The sequence below is a fragment of the Carcharhinus amblyrhynchos genome, chromosome 12 (assembly GCF_965287045.1).
Source record: "Carcharhinus amblyrhynchos chromosome 12, sCarAmb.v2.hapA, whole genome shotgun sequence".
NCBI lineage: Eukaryota > Metazoa > Chordata > Chondrichthyes > Carcharhiniformes > Carcharhinidae > Carcharhinus > Carcharhinus amblyrhynchos.
The window spans coordinates 15,702,222-15,721,547 of NC_137335.1; the positions used below are offsets into that span (position 1 = coordinate 15,702,222).

The 19,326-nt window shown below is 43.4% G+C and overlaps 1 protein-coding gene across 1 annotated transcript in view; it reads right to left on the minus strand.

Moving 5' to 3' along the window:
* mthfd1l (methylenetetrahydrofolate dehydrogenase (NADP+ dependent) 1 like) overlaps positions 1-19,326 on the minus strand; it is a 147,579-nt gene that overhangs the window by 68,303 nt on the left and 59,950 nt on the right. Inside the window, exon 20 of the mRNA XM_080200111.1 lies at positions 13,818-13,929. Coding sequence (XP_080056237.1) covers positions 13,818-13,929 — 112 coding nt within the window. The remainder of the gene's footprint in view (positions 1-13,817; positions 13,930-19,326) is intronic.

Here is a 19,326-nt window from a genome sequence, read left to right on the forward strand (position 1 = left end):
CATCCCTTCCTGCAGCGTATGAGGTAGACTACGTTGGCCGAGCCTCATGAGTACGTACCGTGTACCTGACAGATAGTGTTCCCCCATGTGATTGTGGTATCCGTGTCAATGATCTGGTATGTCCTGCAGAGGTTACCGTGGCAGAGTTGTGTGGTGTGAGATGACAATTTTGATTACCTGTGTGTGTCAGGCTATCGTCACTCCACCTATATACTATACTCTGCACCTGTGTGCCTCTCTCCACTTCACCTGACAAAGGGGCAGTGCTCGGAAAGCTTGTGATTTCATATAAACCTGTTAGATTGTAACCTGGTATCGTGTGACTTCTCATCTTAAAATGACGCAAAAGAGGAGAGCCCAAAAGTTTAAGGGAGGTAATTAGGACCTAGTCAACTAAAGGAATGGTTGCCACTGGTGGAGCTGTTAAAAATGAAGTTTGCAAGAGGCAGAAAAAGGAGTAACACAAAAGCATCAGTGAATTGTAAGGTTGGAGAAGGTTACAAAGAGAGTTGGATTGGGCAGAGAGGCCTAGACAATGTTTAGCTTTGTGATTCTAGTTCCGCTTTACTAAGCAAGTCAAACCAAGATGGAGGAGAAAGGTGTTGAAGGAGATGAGATTCCTTTCCGATTTCTATTCAAAGGAAAATTCCCTTTTCAGTGCACAAGTCTCCTCATTTTTAACCTATTGACATTTACTGCTCCCAAGGATGTAGGGCATATATATCACAGTACTCCTTATGGAACAGCCAGCACACACATTTAGGTCCTATGTGAATTACCACTTTTAGATCAGAGCAAGAGGCAAATAAAATTTGCAAGGGTTTTACACCTTTTTGGAAGAATTACAGCAGAAAACTGCAGTTTTAAACACAAGTTCCATGCCCATCAATAATAATATTTAATCTGAAGCTCAAATATAGTCTTGGTTAACTGGAATGGCTGCACTTTGAACACTAATCTGAGACACATCTCTGGTGTGAGAATAGCCGGTCCTGTTAAAAGGCGCTTCCTTTGAACTAGCTGTAACCATGAAAAATGACATGTTGATTTAATATAGTATCTGGACAATTTTATGGCATTAGATAGATTCTACTCATTTGATGTGCTCAGCTTTATTTTGCTCATGTTTCCCAGTGCAACACAGTCACCTTAAATCAGATCTGTTCTTACAAACTGCAGATACTGTACAACATAAGAGAGGGGGGGGGAATATCTGGACATTTCATGGCGGCACAGTGGCTAGCACTGTTGCTTCTCAGTGCCAGGGATCCAGGTTCAACTCCAGCCTTGGGTGAATGATTATGTTCTCTCCATATTTATGTGGGCGTCCTCTGGCCACTCCGGTTTCCTCCCACAATTCAAAGACACGCAGGTTAGATGGATCAACCATGCAGAATTGCCCCTTAGTGCCCACAAATACGTAGGTTGGGGGGTTAGCGGGATAAATATGTACAGTTGTGGGAATAAGGCCGGGAAGGGCAGGGAATGCTCTTTTGAAGAGCTGGTTCAGACTTGATGGGCCGAATAGTCTCCTACTGCACCTTAGGGATTGTATGGATCATTTTGTTCCAGAAGTTGGCCAGACCTCTTAAAACGTTTTGGACAGCGATTAGGGGCAGGAAGATATGACGTGACCGTGAGTGAGTAAAGGGATCAAGCAAACAGTTGTTCACATTTGTCAACAGGTACAAGATACTTGCTAGCTGCATGGATAAAAGCAAGGTCTGCAAGGTGCATGAGCAGACTGGCCATAGCATTATGCAGCAGAAAGCTGTTCAAGTAGGAGAAACAAAAAGGAATATATGGCTGATACATTATGGCCCTATAATGGGCGGGGTGGGGCTGGAAAACGCAGCAAGCCATTTCAGGAGTGGAAAATCTCACCGGAGGAAAATTCCACCTGAGTGGCAGGAGCGGGGAGTATTGTGAGGGGGGGATTGGCACCTATCCTTGCAGCAAAGAGCAGGAGTCCAGATAGCTGGGTTGCCTGCCCAGTGTCAGGGTTCAGGACATTGGCTCAGGGCCAGTGAAGCACTTATTGCGTCATTGAGGCACTTACAGTTGGAGAAGGAAGGATCCAACTGTTGTGGTCCATGTAGGTACCAATTATAGAAGCAGAAAAGATGTTCTGCATAGTCAGTTTGAGAAGCCATGAACAAAATTAAGCAGAATCTCAAAAGGTAATAATCACTGTTTTATTACCTGAGTCATGTGCAAATTGGTATAGGGCAAATAAGATTATGGAAATGAATGTGTGGCTCAAAGATGGGCGTGGGAGAAGCGAGTCCCAGTTTGTGCATCAGTACTGGGGAAAACGGTTGCTGTACCAATGGGACAGTCTACACCTGAACTGGATTGGGACAACTGCTTTAGCGAGCCGCGTAACTCGGGAAGTAGAAAGCACTTTTAACTAAGCAAGGTGGGTGAAGGATCAAGCTTGAGTAGGTGCAACAAATCAAGGGCAGAATCCAGTTAGGGAAGCAAAATAATTTGGGAAACGCAGGTCAGAGAATGGCACTAAGAGACAGAGAGAAAAATCTTAACTATGTATCAATAGTGGAGACTAGATGTTACAAAGATAACAAAAAGAGAAAACTAAAAGCTCTGTGTCCGAGTGCCCATTCATAGCAAAGGGCATAGAGTGCACCACAATTCAGCAATTTGCAATCAAGTGTTTGTTGCACTGTAATATAACTGGTGCCCACACTAAGAGAAAACAATCTTTCATACATTTATCAAGTTAACCATCAAACCTAAGCAGTCGGTTTATTGTAACACATTGTAGATGTTTGTGAATTTAATTTCACAGTCCTTAACCAAACATATGTCATTTATTTGCTCTCCTTTAATGACACATGGTTTGCACTGGCATCATTGTGTGTTACGCTAACTGTTACATATCTCTGCATTTGGATAATTGTTGTTGTCTTTTACAATTTGTTAGCATTTAAAAGGGGCCCCACGTGCATTAAATATGAAAACCGTGTAAATTTGCAGCAAGCATGTAGTAATACAGACAACATTTTCACTATTGTTCCATTTACCAGATAGGGAACCATTTTTCTATGTCACCTACTCTTTCTCTCTCGGGAAGAGAACGAGAATGGATATACTACAGGGCACAAATAGTGAGAAGGCAATGAAAGAGGTACACTATAAACCTGCCAAAGTGAATCTACTTTGGCAAATGATGATGGATTAGTCTCTAGCCATGTTTCATTTAATAGCATATTCACCTCCAAGATAGAGTAATGAATTCAAATTCGAAGAAACTCGAACATAATCCAGATTGTCACTCCAATGTTTAAAGTTTAATTATTAGTGTCAACACTGCAATGAAGTCACAGTGAAAATCCCCTAGTTGCTCCATTCCGGTGTCTGTTCGGGTACATAGAGGGAGAACTTAGTGTGGCCAAAGTACCTAACCAATACATCTTTCGGATTGTGGGAGGAAACTGGAGCACCCAGAGGAAACCCATGCTGACACTGGGAAAATGTGCAGACTGCACAAAGGCAGTGAACCAAGTCAGGAATCGAACCTGGGTCCCTGGCGCTGTGAGGCAACAGTGCTAACCACTGTGCCATCGTCCACCCTATGCAGTACTGAGTGAGTGCTGCCCCAACAGGTAGTTTTTTTTGGATAGAGCCATAGAGGTTTAGAGCATGGAACTAGGCCCTTCAGCCCAACTTGTCCATATGGCCTTGTTTTTTAAATCCCTAAGCTAGTCCCAACTGCCTGCATTTGGCCCATATCCCTTAAACACATCTTACCCATGCAACTGTTTAAATGCTTTTTAAAAGACAAAATTGTACTTGCCTATACTACTACCTCTGACAGCTTGTTACAGACTTCACCATTTTGTGTGTGAAAAAATTGCCCCTCTGGACCCTTTTGTATCTCTCCCCTCTCACCTTAAACCTATGCCTTCTAGTTTTAGACTTCCCTGCCTTTGGGAAAAGATGTTGACTATCTAGCTGATCTATGCCCCTCATTATTTCATAAACCTCTATAAGTCACTCCTCGGCCTTCTACGCTCCAGAGAAAAAAGTTCCAGTTTATCCAGCCTCTCCTTATACCTCAAACCATCAAGTCCCAGTAGCATCCTAGTAAATCTTTTTGGCACTGTTTCTAGTTTAATAATATCCTTTCTTTAATAGGGTGACCAGAATTTTACACAGTATCCAAGTGTGGCCTTATCATTGTCTTCAAGATGTCCCAACTCCTGTATTCAATGTTCTGACCAATGAAATGAAGCATACCGAATGCCTTCTTCACCACTCTGTCCACCTGTGATTCCACTTTCAAGGAGCTATAAACATGTACTCCTAGATCTCTTTGTTCTGTAACTCTCCCTAATGCCCTACCATTAACTGAGTAAGTCCTGCCCTGGTTCAATCTACCAAAATGCATCACCTCACATTTATCTAAATTAAACTCCATTTGCCATTCATCAGCCCACTGGCCCAACTGATCAAGATCCCGTTGCAATCAGAGATAACTTTCTTCACTGTCCACTATGTCACCAGTCTTGGTATCATCTGCAAACTTACTAACCATGCCTCCTATATTTTCATACAACTCATTAATATAAATGACAAATAACAGTGGACCCAGCATTGATCCTGAGGCATACTGCTGGTCACATGCCTCCAGTTTGAAAAACATCCCTCTACAACCACCCTCTGTCTTCTGTCATCAAGCTAATTTTGTACCCAAAATAAAATCAAGGTCTCAACTGCCCTCCAAAATGGATATAAAGATCCCACTGCAGATTTCAAAGAGGAGCAGGGGAGATCTCCCTGGTCTCCAAGGCCATGTTGATGCTTTGACGGACACCAAGAAGCAGATGATCTAGTCATTACTACATTGCTGGTTTAGGGTCCCTGCAGTATGCAAACTGACTCCTGCATTTCCTTATGTTACAACAGTGACTACATTTCCAAAAGCGCTTCATTGGCTGCAAAACACTTTGGAGGCATCAGGTTGTGAAATAAGCTACAAAAATGCAAGTTCTTTCTTTTGGAGCATTGGCAAAACAAGCATTTTCAAGCACTCGACCATCTATGCCCTGGCTGGTTGGAATGAAGATACATCTCCAAAAGGTAGTGAATCAACTAAATACATTTTATTCAGGTGAGCACTCTCTCCAGTAAATAGGTGATTACTTATGTAAAAATAGTTAAATCAATAATAAAAAAAATCACAAAAAAGAATCCCACCAATTAGTATGAATAAATCACATAAATGTTGCAATAGAGCAATCTCACGTACTTCATTTAATTCAATGACTTGCATTTTTTAAAACACATTCTTGGCAATGAACACAGAAATCCAATGTACAACTGACAGGTTAAAAGGACAGATATATAATGACATTGCTCCATCAACAGGATTTGCTGGAATTAAACAGATCTACTGTGATTCATTTGTCAAGGGCTAATAAGAAAGCTTATTTGTTTACTTTTCTAAATTGAGGAAACCAATAGTAAAATATTCTAGAAAAATGAGGCAGGATGAATGTCGTTCAATACAAAGAACATGATGATCTGTCTGATCTGTGCAATTTCCAAGGAAATGGATGCGTAGGCAAGTCAGTTGAAACAAAGCAAACCTGCATTAATTCCATTTCCCAAACCTCAGGAACCCAAATTCAAAATACAGCCAGCCACTCAGTGAACTCTGAACCCAAAGTTCAATTGCTGCCGCATCTAACAAAATGACAAAGAGTTTGATAATCTTCCCCTTCTTGATGATTTGCTCTTCAAAGAAGAACCTATTTCCACTTACCTAGCATCTTTCCTATCAGGATGCCCCAAGGCACTTCACAACCAGTAGAGACGCAGCTGTAATGAAGGGAATGGCAGTAACAATCTCCCACAAACTGCAATGAGATAACCCATTAATTGTATTTTTGTGGCCTAGGGGTAAAGTGGCTGGTACACCAAACCCTGCTATGCTTCCTGTAGTGCCTTGTGATATTGTACAGGGGCAGATAGGACCTTGATTTATCACATCTAAAAGACAGTGAAAGACATTTTCTGGCTGCCCTGCAGCATGTTTGCTGGAGGCAGAGGTGGCTCACCATCGATTACTAGCGGAATCTTCCCGTCCTGTCAATGTCTATGCGCTTTGTGTGGCTTATCCATCCTGCCACTGCTGGGAGTTAACTTTGGATGGATTGGAAGATCCACTGGCAGGAAGGGCCAGAAAATCTACCCAGCATCACTGATAGTGCAACACTCCTTCAGTACTGCCCTAGGATTGCTGGCTTGAATTATGTGCTCAAGTAGGGACTTTATGATGCTGAGTCTTAGGGCTGGAATCCATAACCTGCTGATTTAGATGCAAAGGCTACCAATGGAATCACAGCTGGCATCAAAACTCGCTCACTGCCTTGTCATTAGTTTTTGTAAAATTCTTGCTGAGTTGGTGCAATCTTAGAATTATGCATCTCCTTGTATAATTAAGCAATGGCCCTTGCAAATGTTTGCCAATCAACAGGCTTGTAGATCTCCATCAAGCTCAGCTATTCAAAGAGCAGCAGCTACTGTTAGAGGTGAGCTCATTTATTTCACAAAGGCAACATGCTGACAGGGATAAACACAATTCGGTCAGCTTCCCTTGAAACATCTGCACACTTCAACATCCTCTCAATGCTGGAAATTATTTCCCTAAAAGCTGAAGGACAGCCTGAACTCACTATGACTTAATCTGGGCTGTTCATACCACAGCTGGTGTTTCCCCTTTGTCTTTTGGGCTGTTATTCTGCAGAGTTTGAGCAGAGACTATTATCTGACCAGAGAGCCAGCAATCAGAATGGGGTTATAGAGAGAACAAAATCATTTTTTGGTGTTTTTTTTATTGACTAAAAAGATGTAATTTACGAATTGTATTGGAAAAGGTGGTTTTTAAAAATATTAATTTGCTGCACTCTGTAGGGTAATACAGATGAACACAAGAAAAAAGGAGCAGAAGTAGACCCTTGAGCTGGCTCCACTGTTCAATAAAATCATGGCTCAACTGTGTTTCAAATTTCACATTGCCACATACCCTTAATAACCTTTGATCCCCTTGCTTAACAAGAATCTGTCTACCTTCCCTTAAAAATGTTCGATGACTCTGGCTCCACCTCCTTAGAAAAGTTAGTGCAGAGAGGTCATTCAGCCCATCTAGTCTATACTAGCCAAAAGGGAGAAGAAAGAAACTAGCTGTTCCTTTTAATCACATTTTCCATTATCTGCTCTGTAGCCTCACAGGTTACAGCACTTCAAATGCAGATCTAGGTACCTTATAAATTAGTGTTTCAGCCTCAATTGCCAGCTTAGGCAGTGAATTCCAGATGCCTACCACCTACTAGGTGAAAAAGTTTTTCCTCATGTCCCCTCCAATTCTTCTACCTTAAATATGCCTTCTGGTAATTGACCCCTCAGCTAGCAAAACAAGTCTTTCCTGTCTACACACAATTTTGTGCATCTCAACTAAGTCACCTAAAGCCTCTTCTGTTCTAAGGAAAACAACTATCCTGTCCTATCTCTTCATTTAGAAAATAAGAACATTAGAAATAGGAGCAGGAGTAGGCCATCTAGCCCTTCGAGCCTGCCCCGCCATTCAATAAGATCATGGCTGATCTGTCGTTTCTCAGTTCTACCTTCCCGCCCTCTCCCCATAACCCTTAATCCCCTTTCCTATCAAAAGCCCATCAACCCGCGTCTTAAATATATTTAGCGAGGCAGCCTCCACCACTTCAACGGGCAGAGAATTCCAGAGATTCACCACCCTTTGAGTGAAGAAGTTCCTCCTCAACTCCGTTCTAAACCGTCCCCCCCTTTATCTTGAGGCTGTGCCCCCCTAGTCCTACTGTCCTTTCTGAGCGGGAAGAGTCTCTCCACCTCTATCCTATCCATGCCATTCATCATCTTATACGTCTCAATGAGATCTCCCCTCATTCTTCTAAACTCTAACGAGTACAAGCCTAGTTTATTCAGCCTCTCCTCATAGTTCAACCCCCTCAACTCCAGCATCAGCCTAGTAAACCTCCTCTGCACTCCCTCCAAGGCCAAAATATCCTTGCGTAAGTGCGGCGACCAAAACTGCACACAGTACTCCAGCTGCGGCCTCACCAGTGCCCTGTACAGTTGCAGCAAGACCTCCCTACTTTTATACTCAATCCCCCTCGCTATGAAGGCCAGCATCCCATTCGCCTTCCTGACCACCTGCTGCACCTGCAAGCTGGGTTTTTGCGACTCATGCACAAGGACCCCGAGGTCCCTCTGCACTGTCGCACGCTGCAGTTTTTCGCCATTTAAGTTCTAGTTCTGGCAACTTTCTTGTAAATCTCCTCTCCACAGCAATATACCCTTCATGTAACGTGGTGACCAGAACTGTACACAAAACTCCTGCTGTGGCCTAACCAGCATTTTCTACAGTTCCAACAACACAGCCCTGGTTTTGCATTCAACACCTTGTTCAATAAAAGATAGCACTCCATAAGCTTTCTTGACCAACATGTCCACCTGTCCTGCCACCTTCAAGGACCTATGGACATGCACTCCAAGGTCTCTTCACTTCCTCAACCCTTCTAAATACCTTAAATAAAAACAAAATACTGCAGATACTGGAATCTGAAACAAAAACAGAAAATGCCGGAAAATCTCAGTATGTCTGACAGAATCTATGGAGACAGAATTGAGTCTGAATGACTATTGAGTATTCTTTCCCTATTTATTTGCCCTCCCTAAATGCATTACCTCACACTTTTGCAGATTGAATTCCAGTTGCCATATCTCTGCCACTTAGCCAAACCACTGATATAATTCTTGAGTCGCCAGCTATCCTCTTCATGCCACCACATTTAAGTTTAAAACATTAATTTTAAAGCTTATTTACTAGGCACAAGTAGGCTTACATTAACACTGCAATGAAGTTACTGTGAAATCCCCTAGTTGCCACACTCTGCTGCCTGAGGGAAACTTTAGCATGGCCAACGCACCTAACCAGCACATCTTTCGGACTGTGGGAGGAAACCTATGCAGGCACGGGGAGAACTCTGTGAAGACAATATCTCAAGCTGGGAATTGAACCCAGGTCCCTGGCGTTGCGAGGCAGCCCGTTTATATACACGAAACAGCAAGGATTCCAACATGAAACAGTGTTCCATTCACAAAAACATCTTTTGTTTCCAATCACTGGGCCAATTTTGGATGCAACTTGCCACGTATCGAATGAAATCTCATTTTTCTGACCAGCTTGCCTTACTGAATTCCATGTAGACTGTATCCACTGCACATCCATCAAACCTCCTTGCTACTTTCTCAAAAAATTTATTGGGAAAATAAGAGATGATCTTTCCTAATAAAATCATTCTGACTATCCTTGATCAATACGTGCCTAAGTGACAGTTTATCTGTCTCATAATTGTTTTCAATAATTTTCACATCAGTGATGTCAGACTGACTGGCCTATGATTTTTTGGCCTATCCCTTGCACCATTTTTAAGTAATGGTGCAACTTTGCAGATCTCCAATCCTCTGGTACTTTGCCTAGTGAGGATTGGAAAACAATCCTCAGAATAGCTGTTATTTTCTCCCTTGCTTGCTTAACAACCTGAGATACAATGCTTGTGGCTCTGATAATTTATCCATCTTCAAGGATGCCAGTCCCTCCAGTACTTCCTCTTTTGTTATGCTTATTGTATCTAATACTTCCAATACTCCTCCCTCTAACTCAAATGTCTGAATCATTCCTCTGCTTAGTGAAGACAAAGACAAAGTACTAATTGAGAACACTGCCCACATATTCTCAATCAACTCACAAGTTATCATGTACATCTGTGAGGTATCTTCTGAGGCAAACTATTCCAAAGTCACACAACCCTCAGAAAAATGTTCTCCTCATCTTGCTCCTGAAAGGGTGACCCCTAGTTCTGGACTCACCCACTAGAGGAAAATATATTTTCCACATCCTCCTTGGCAAGGTCTTTCAGGATCTTACACTCTTCTTCCCCCCCCACCTCCCCATTCTTCTAAACTCAATCTATCCCGTCTTTCCTCATGAGACAACTTGCTCATTCCTGGTATCAATCTAGCAACACTCTTCTGAATTGTATCCAATGTATTTACACCCTTTTTATACAAGGAGACCAAAGCTGGCCCATAATATTTAAGATGTAATCTCAGCATTGCCCTGTATAACTGAAGCATACCTACTTACTTCTGTTTTCGATTAATCTCACAAAGGGCAACAATCCATATTCTGTGTATGCTTATTGATGGTTTCATTTGATGGTTTCAATCGCAAATACTTTAACTTCTGGTACAGGTTGTCTCAGATACTGCTGCCCCAGTATCCACTTCCATTTTGACTAGTTTACCATCAAATTTGGGGAACACCCAAAAACATTGTGAATCACCATGCGCCAACAAGATGCCTAATGCCAAATCTTGAAAGGTGTTTTCATCTTCGCCTGTCATCTTACAGATTTTTCTTGCTAACTTTGACATGTTCTTTTTCTTACACATTTTTGGTATAGCGGAAGTTCACTATGTCCAGCAATGCTTTGGCAATATGGTCCCTTTTGCCACAATTCTTGCACTCGTTTCCCTACTCCAGCATTCTCCAGAGTGTCCAACTTGTGCACGTTGGTGACATGTTTATAGTTTTGCAGATTTATTTCTACTGGTCTCCATTCTGTGGATCTTTACCCCAATTCCAATCTGCAAAGACTCTTTAACAACCAGCTCAACTGACACTGTAATTTCTACTATTGATTTAAGAATCAGTGTTCTTTCAGTGAGCAGCTTTCTCTGAATAACTTCAAAATAGGTTGGTATGTGGACTCTGGAATGAAGAGCATCATCAAGCACAACACCAAATTTTCAATATTTAACTCGTCTTCATAAGGTTACCACCAACTGTAAAATGCTTTTGCCTTGGAGGCTTCTGCAATGGAACATAAATCCTTCTGCAATAGTGAGTGGTTTTGATGAAATATGCTCATCTAAGATCTTAGTCAGTTCGTTGGAGATTTTAACTCCGGTTTTGCTGGATGGGCTAAATTTTGTGGTAAAGAAAGTTTACATCCTGTCAAATTGAGAAATGTTACAACCTTTAGGTCATCTGGTACTTGGTTTGTTTGGAGATAACACAAATCTTTCCTTCATATAAGTTTCAAGTATCACAATCTTCATCAAATACACCCATGGTGTTGCCTTCCCTGCCATTTTCGGTTACGGCGCCTAGATTTTATATTTTCTTCAGTTTATTCCTCTTCCTCTATATCAGCCTTTTGGACAATTCAGCAATTTTCTTTTGGTTTATTCATTCGTGGGACATGAGCATTGCTGGCTGGCCAGCATTTATTGCCCATCCCTAGTTGCCCTCGAGAAGGTGGTGGTGAGCTACCTTCTTGAATCGCTGCAGTCCATGTGCTGTGGGTTGACCCACAATGCCGCTAGGAAGGATATTCCAGGATTTGGGATGGTATGGTGATTAGCATTGCTGCTTTACAGTGCCAGGGACCTGGATTCAATTCCAGCCTTGAATGACAGTCTGTGTGGAATTTGCACATTCTCCTCATGTCTGTGGGGATTCCTCTGGGTGATCTGGTTTCCTCCCACACTTCAAGGATGTGTGGTTGTCTCCCACACTCCAGGGATCCAAGGTGGATTGGCCATGTTAAATTGCCCCTTAGTGTCCCAAGATGTGTAGGTTAGAATTAGTCATGGAAAATGTATGAGATTACAGGGATAGGGCAGGGAGAGGACCTGGGTAAGATACTCTGCTGGAGAGTCAGTGCAGACTTGAAGGGCCAGATGGCTTCTTCTGCACTGCCCGGATTCTATGATTCTAATCCAGCAACTGCGAAGGGACAGCAATATATTTTCAAGTCAGGACAGTAAGTGGCTTGAGGGGTACTTGAAGGTGGTGGTGTGCCCATGTCCCTGTTGCCCTTGTCCTTCTAGATGGAAGTGGTTGTGGGTTTGGAAGGTCTAAGGATCTTTGGTGAATTGCTGCAGTGCATCTAGTACACATTGCTGCTCCTGACGTTGGTGGTGGAGGGAGTAGATATCTGGAGATGTGATGCCAATCAAGTGGGCTGTTGGAACTGCAACCATCCAGGCAAGGAGGGAGCGTTCCATCACACTCCTGACTTGTGCCTTATAGATGGTGGATAGGCTTTGGGGAGTCAGGAGCTGAGTTAGTCGCCGTTGTATTCCAAGCCTCTGACCTGCTCTTGTCGCCACTGTGTTTTTGTGGTGAGTCCAGTTAAGTTTCTGATCAATGGTCACCCCAAGAATGTTGACAGTGGGAGATTCAATGATGGTAACACCATTGAATGTCAAGAGGTGGTGGTTAAAGTGACTCTTATTGGTGATGGTCATTGCCTGGCATTTGTGTGGCATGACTGATACGTGCCACTTGTCAGCCCAAGCCTGGATATTGTCCTGATCTTGTTACATTTGAACATGGACTGCTTCAATATCTGAAGAATCGTGAACAGTGCTAAACGTTGTGCAATGATCGGCGAACATCCCCACTTCTGACCTTATGATGGAGGAAAGGTCACTGATGAAACAGTGAAGATGGTTGGGCCTAGGATACTACCCTGAGGGACTCCTGCAGAAACGTCCTGTAGTTGAGATGACTGACCCTCCACAACCATCTTCCTATGTAGCCGGTATGACTCGGACCAGCAGAGAGATTGTCTCCGATACCTGTTGTTGATTCCAGTTTTGCCAGGGTTCCTTGATGCCACACTTGGTCAAACGTGGCCTTGATGTCACTCTCACTTCACCTCCGGAATTCAGCTCTTTCGTCCAAGTTTGAACCAAGGCTGTAGTAAGGTCAGGAACTGATGTGGCCATGGCAGCGGCGAGTTCTGGAGCACAAGGCTTCAGTACTATTGCTGGAATGTTATCAGGGCCCATTGCCTTTGCAGTATCCAGCGCCTCCAACCATTTCTTGATATCACATGGAGTGAACTGAATTGGCTGCAGACTGGCATCTAATATGCTGGGACCGCTGGAGGAGGCCGAGATGGATCATCCACTTGGCATTTCTGGCTGAAGATTGCTGCAAATGTCTTATCTTTATGGGGAAGCGATGTCTAGTGGTATTATTGGCAAACTATTAATCTGGAAACTCGGCTAATGTTCTAGGGGGCACGGATTTGAATCCCTGTGGAATTTAAATTCAATAAAATGTATCTGCAACGAAGAACATATTGATGACCATGAAACCATTGTCAATTGTCAGAAACATCTGATTCACTAATGTCCTTTTGTAAGAACCAATGTTCTTACCTGGTCTGGCCTATATGTGACTCCACAGCAATGTAGTTGACTGTCAGCTGCCCTCCAAAATGGCCTAGCAAGCCACTCAATTCTATCAATACTCTCAACAAAGAAATGAAACTGGATGGACCACTAGGCATCGATCTAAGCAAAACAAACTGCCTGTTGACCTGCAAAGTTCTCCATACTAACATCTGGGGGCTGGTTCCAAAGTTGGGAGAGCTGTTTCACAGGCTAGTCAAACATAGTAATTCTCACAGAACCATACCTTAAAGATAACACCCCAGACATTGCCTTTACCATCCCTAGATACGTCCTGATCCAGTGGCAAAACAGACCCAGCAGAGGTATGGCACATGGTACACAGTCAGGAGGGATTGCCCTGGATTTATATTTGGCCCAAAATGGATAACTCCACACTTCCCCATATTAAACTTTTATCTCCCAACACTTTTGTCCATTCAGCTAACACATCAATGTCCACACACAGCAACACTGGGATCCTGATACAGCAGGCTACTTACCCACAAACCCGTCCTTGCCAACAAGCTTCAGTGCCAATTTGTCAGCTAGAATCGAAGAACTGCCATGTGCAATATTCGCAAAAGGTCCAGCGTGCACAAACACGGGGGTTCCCTGAGGAGGGGGGGGAGAAAGTGAAAAAAAAAACTGGACTATCAAAAACCAACAGTAACAGGTAGTACTGTATTAACAACCATGTGTCACAGACAACATTCCTTCTAAATCTAAAACAGTAAACTTGGTGCAAAATCTCCCAGCAAAGAAAAACTAAATTGTCTGCAGCAAGCTGGAAAATACCTTGTGGTTCAACAAACAGGCCAAGCACAAAGAAATTGAAGAAAGACCGATGCAAGCCTTATGTCCAAAATACAAGACTTGCAATAACCAAATAGAATGAAAAACATCACCGCATAGAACTGTTGAATGGTTGGTTCTAAAATTTGTAAAATAAAACTGGCGAAGAGCCTCTTGTCACATTTGTTAACAATTTACATTTCATGCATGCGTGTAGCAGGAACGTAACTTACAACCTTCTGATTGAGAAGGCAGTGAGCTACAGCTGATAATATTCCTCTAGTAATGCCAATGCTTGTTTGCACTTGTGTTAACCCTACATCGCTACTTTTAGTAATTGGTGAATCCTTTGCATTTCTATCCCATTTAGAGTTTTATTTCTTCGAGGAACAGGAAGCCTCCTTATTCTGGCTAACAGGTAAGTTAATTATCAAATAGATTTTTTCCAGGTAACTGAACAGCCAAATAGAAGTAGGGAGGTCTTCCTGGGTAGGAAGGATATCTCATGTCATAAGGCAGACTCAGCATCAGTAGAAATGAAACTCTAGCGCCACCTGTGGGAATAATTACACCAAAATTACACCAGTCAGCTGCAGCCAGTTTGCTTCATAAACAACAGCATTCTTTGATTTTCAGCTTCCAATCAGACTCTCACCCTCTGGTATCAACAGTTTTCAATCATGAAAGAAGCTTAATCATTAGCTCAGTTGAAGAAACACATGTTTGACACACATGGTTGCATGGACATTTGAAGGTGGTTCTTGTTCGTAGATCTTCATATCCTTCCTTTGGAGAGGATGAATTTGAACAAAAAAAATACAGCACAGGAACAGGCCCCTCGGCCCTCCAAGCCTGCATCGATCATGATGCCTGCCTGAACTAAAACCATATGCACTTATGGAATCCATACTCTTCCATTCCCATCCTATTCATGTATTTGTCTAGATGCTCCTTAAATACCACTACTCCCACCACCTCCCTGGGGCAGCACATTCCAGGCATTCACCACCCTCTGTGTAAAAAACCTGCCTTGCACATCTCTTCTAAACTTTTTCCCACGCACCTTAAACCTATGTCCCCTAGTACTTGACTTTTCTACCCTAGGAAAAAGCACCTGACTCTGTCCATGCCACTCATAATCTTGTAAACCTCTATCAGACCATCCCTCAACCTCCATTGTTCCAGTGAGAACAAATCAAGTTTATCCAACCTCTCTTCATAGCTAATACCCTCCCGAACAGACAACATCCTGGTAAATCTTTTCTGTACCCTCTCCAAAGCATCCACATTCTTCTGATAGTGTGGCAACCAGAATTGTACATAATTTTCCAAATGAAGCCTAAGGTTCTGTCCAACTGCAGCGTGACCTGCTAATTTTTATACTCAATGCCCCAATCGATGAAGGCAAGCATGCCGAATGCCTTCTTGACTATCTTATTCACCTGTGTTGCCACTTTCAGCAATCAGCAGACATATATACCCAGATCGCTCTGCATGTCAATATTCCCAAGGGTTCAACTATTTGCTGTATAATTCCTACATGCATTGGACCTTCCAAAATGCATTACCTCATATTTGTCCGGATTAAACTCCACCTGCCATTTCTTTGCCCAAGTCTCCAACCGGTCTATATCTTGCTGTATCCTCTGACAATCCTCTTCTCTATCTGCAATTCCACCAATTTTTGTATTGTCTGCGAACTTATTAATCAGGCCAGCTACATTTTCCTCCAAATCATTTATTTATATATACTATGAACAACAAAGATCCCAGAACTGATCCCTGTGGAGTCACAGCCTTCCATTCAGAAAAGCACTCCTCTACTGCTACCCTGTGCCTTCCCTGGCCAAGCCAGTTCTGTATCCGTCATGCCAGCTCTCCTCTGATCCCATGTGACTGATCCCTTTTGTACCAGACTACCATGACGTACCTTGTCAAAGGCTTTACTGAAGTCCGTGTATATAACACTTACTGCCTTTCCCTCATCTATCATAAGAACATAAGAAATAGGAGCAGGAGTAGGCCATCTAGCCCTTCGAGCCTGCCCCGCCATTCAATAAGATCATGGCTGATCTGTCGTGGCTCAGTTCCACTTTCCCGCCCTCTCCCCATAACCCTTAATCCCCTCTCTTATCAAAAACCCATCAACCCGCGTCTTAAAAATATTTAGCGAGGCAGCCTCCACCACTTCAACGGGCAGAGAATTCCAGAGATTCACCACCCTTTGAGTGAAGAAGTTCCTCCTCAACTCTGTTCTAAACCGTCCCCCCTTTATCTTGAGGCTGTGCCCCCTAGTCCTACTGTCTTTTCTGAGCGGGAAGAGCCTCTCCACCTCTATCCTATCCATCCCATTCAACATCTTATACGTCTCAATGAGATCTCCCCTCATTCTTCTAAACTCTAACGAGTACAAGCCTAGTTTATTCAGCCTCTCCTCATAGCTCAACCCCCTCAACTCTGGTATCAGCCTAGTAAACCTCCTCTGCACTCCCTCCAAGGCCAAAATATCCTTGCGTAGGTGCGGCGCCCAAAACTGCACACAGTACTCCAGCTGCGGCCTCACCAATGCCCTATACAGCTGCAGCAAGACCTCCCTACTTTTATATTCAATCCCCCTCGCTATGAAGGCCAGCATCCCATTCGCCTTCCTGACCACCTGCTGCACCTGCAAGCTGGGTTTTTGCGACTCATGCACAAGGACCCCGAGGTCCCTCTGCACCGTCGCCTGTTGCAGTTTCCTCACACTTGCCAACATTAAACTCCATTTGCCATTTCCTGGCCCATTCGCCCAGCCTATCTGGATCCTTCTGCAGACTCTCCACACCCTCCGCACCATTTGCCGTTCCACCAATCTTGGTGTCATCAGCAAATTTCGACACCCTACACTCGGTTCCCTCCTCCAGATCATCTATATAAATGGTAAAAAGCTGAGGCCCCAGCACCGACCCCTGGGGCACTCCACTAGTCACCATCCGCCAATCCAAATAGCACCCGTTGACCCCCACTCTCTGCCTCCTATTTGACAACCAATCCTCTATCCACGCTAACACCCTACCCCCAACTCCATGTCCCCGGACCTTCTGCAATAACCTCTTGTGAGGTACTTTGTCAAACGCCTTCTGAAAATCAAGAAAGACCACATCCACCGGCTCTCCTCTATCCACCGCCCTAGACACATCCTCATAGAACTCCAGTAAATTTGTCAGACACGACTTCCCCTTAAAGAAACCGTGCTGCGTCTGCTCTATCAAGCAATTCCCTTCAAGATGCCTCGCAATTTCCTCCTTAATGACGGATTCTAACATTTTACCTACCACAGACGTTAAACTAACCGGCCTATAATTCCCTGCCTTTTGCCTGGCACCCTTCTTAAACAACGGCGTAACATTAGCCGTTTTCCAATCTTCCGGCACTTCCCCGGAATCCAGCGATGTCTGGAAAATAACCACCAAGGCATCCACTATCACCTCCGCCATTTCTTTCAGAACCCTCGGATGCATTCCATCCGGTCCTGGGGACTTGTCCACAATCAGCCCCTCCAGTCTGTCGAGCACCGCCTCTCTAGTAACAGTAATGTCATTAAGACCCTCCAGTCCTACCACCTTTCCATTGCTAACACCCGGCAAATTATTCACATCCTCCTCCGTGAAGACAGAAACAAAAAAGTTATTCAATACCTTAGCCATATCCCCATCCCCTACGACTAGGTCCCCTTTCTCATCCTCTAAAGGACCAACGTTCACCCTAGCCAGCCTCTTCCTTTTTATATATTTATAAAAACTCTTGCTATCCTTTTTTATATTAAGCGCTAGCCCAGCTTCATAGTTTCTCCTACCCTCCTTTATCAACTTCTTTGTCAATCTTTGTTGACATTTAAACCACTCCCAATCCTCTTCTCGCCCACTACTCTTAGCTACTCTAAATTCCTCCGCTTTTAATTTAACGCTTTCCTTCACCTCCTTCGTTATCCACGGCTTATTACCTCTCCTCCTACGGTCCTTTTTGACCATCGGAACAAATTTCTGCTGAGCACCAAGAAAGATCTCCTTAAAGATCCTCCACTGCTCCTCAGCAGACCCTCCCTCCAACGCATCTTCGTCACTTCCTCAAAAAAGTCGATCAAGTTAGTGAGGTATGACCTCCTCTTCACAAAACCATACATCTATCATTAATAAGTCTATTTGTTTCCAAATGCGAACAAATCTTGTCCCTAAGAATCTTTTCCAATAATTTCCCTATCACCGATGTAAGGCTCACCAGCCTATAATTTCCTGGATTATTCCTGGTGCCCTTCTTAAACAATGGAACAACACTGGCTATTCTCTAGTCCTCTGGAACTTCACCTGTAGCCAATGAGGATACAAAGGTTTCTGTCAAGGCCCCAGCAATTTCCACCCTTGCCTCCCACAGTATTCTGGGCTTGATCCCATGAGGTCCTGGGGACTTAACTACTTTAATGCTTTTTAAGATGCCCAATGTCTTCTCTTTTTTGATATTGACCTGATCCACAATACCTACACATCTTGCCCTAGGCTCCTCATCCACCAAGTACTCTTTGGTGAATATTGAGGCAAAGTATTCATTTAGCACCTCGCCCATTTCCTCTGGCTCCATGAATAGATTCTCTCCATATCTTTGAGCGGACCAACTCTTTCCCTGGTTACCTTCTTGCTGTTTACATATGTATAAGATGCCTTAGGAATTTGTGGAAGGAATTGCAGTCTGAATAACTGTGCTGTGAACATTTCTGACTATATTTACGTCAGTTCATCGGGTGCTCAGTCCTATACAGCAGATGGGGTTTATCGGCTTCAACTACTCACATTTATAAAGTACTTTCAATGAAACAAATTGCCCCAAAGAGTTTCACAGGGGCATAATCCAGCAAATTCTGACCTAAGGAGCTATTAGGTTAGGTGACGAAAGGATTGGTCAAAGGGGTAAGTTTAAGGAGCATCTGAAAGAAGAACGCAAGACAGGGATTGGTTTAAGGAGGAAATCCTTGATTTTGTGGTTGAGACAGCTGAAGACACCAATTGTGGCATGATGGAAATTCAGGATGGTCAAGAGATCAGAATTGGAGGAATGCAGATGTCCTGGCTGGTTCTGACGGCTGTAGATCCAAAGCAGGCTAAAAGAGGCAGGGATAAGGCCATGGAGGGATTTGAACAATGCTGGATCAGGTTGGTTAGCAAACACAGAACAGACAGATGATCG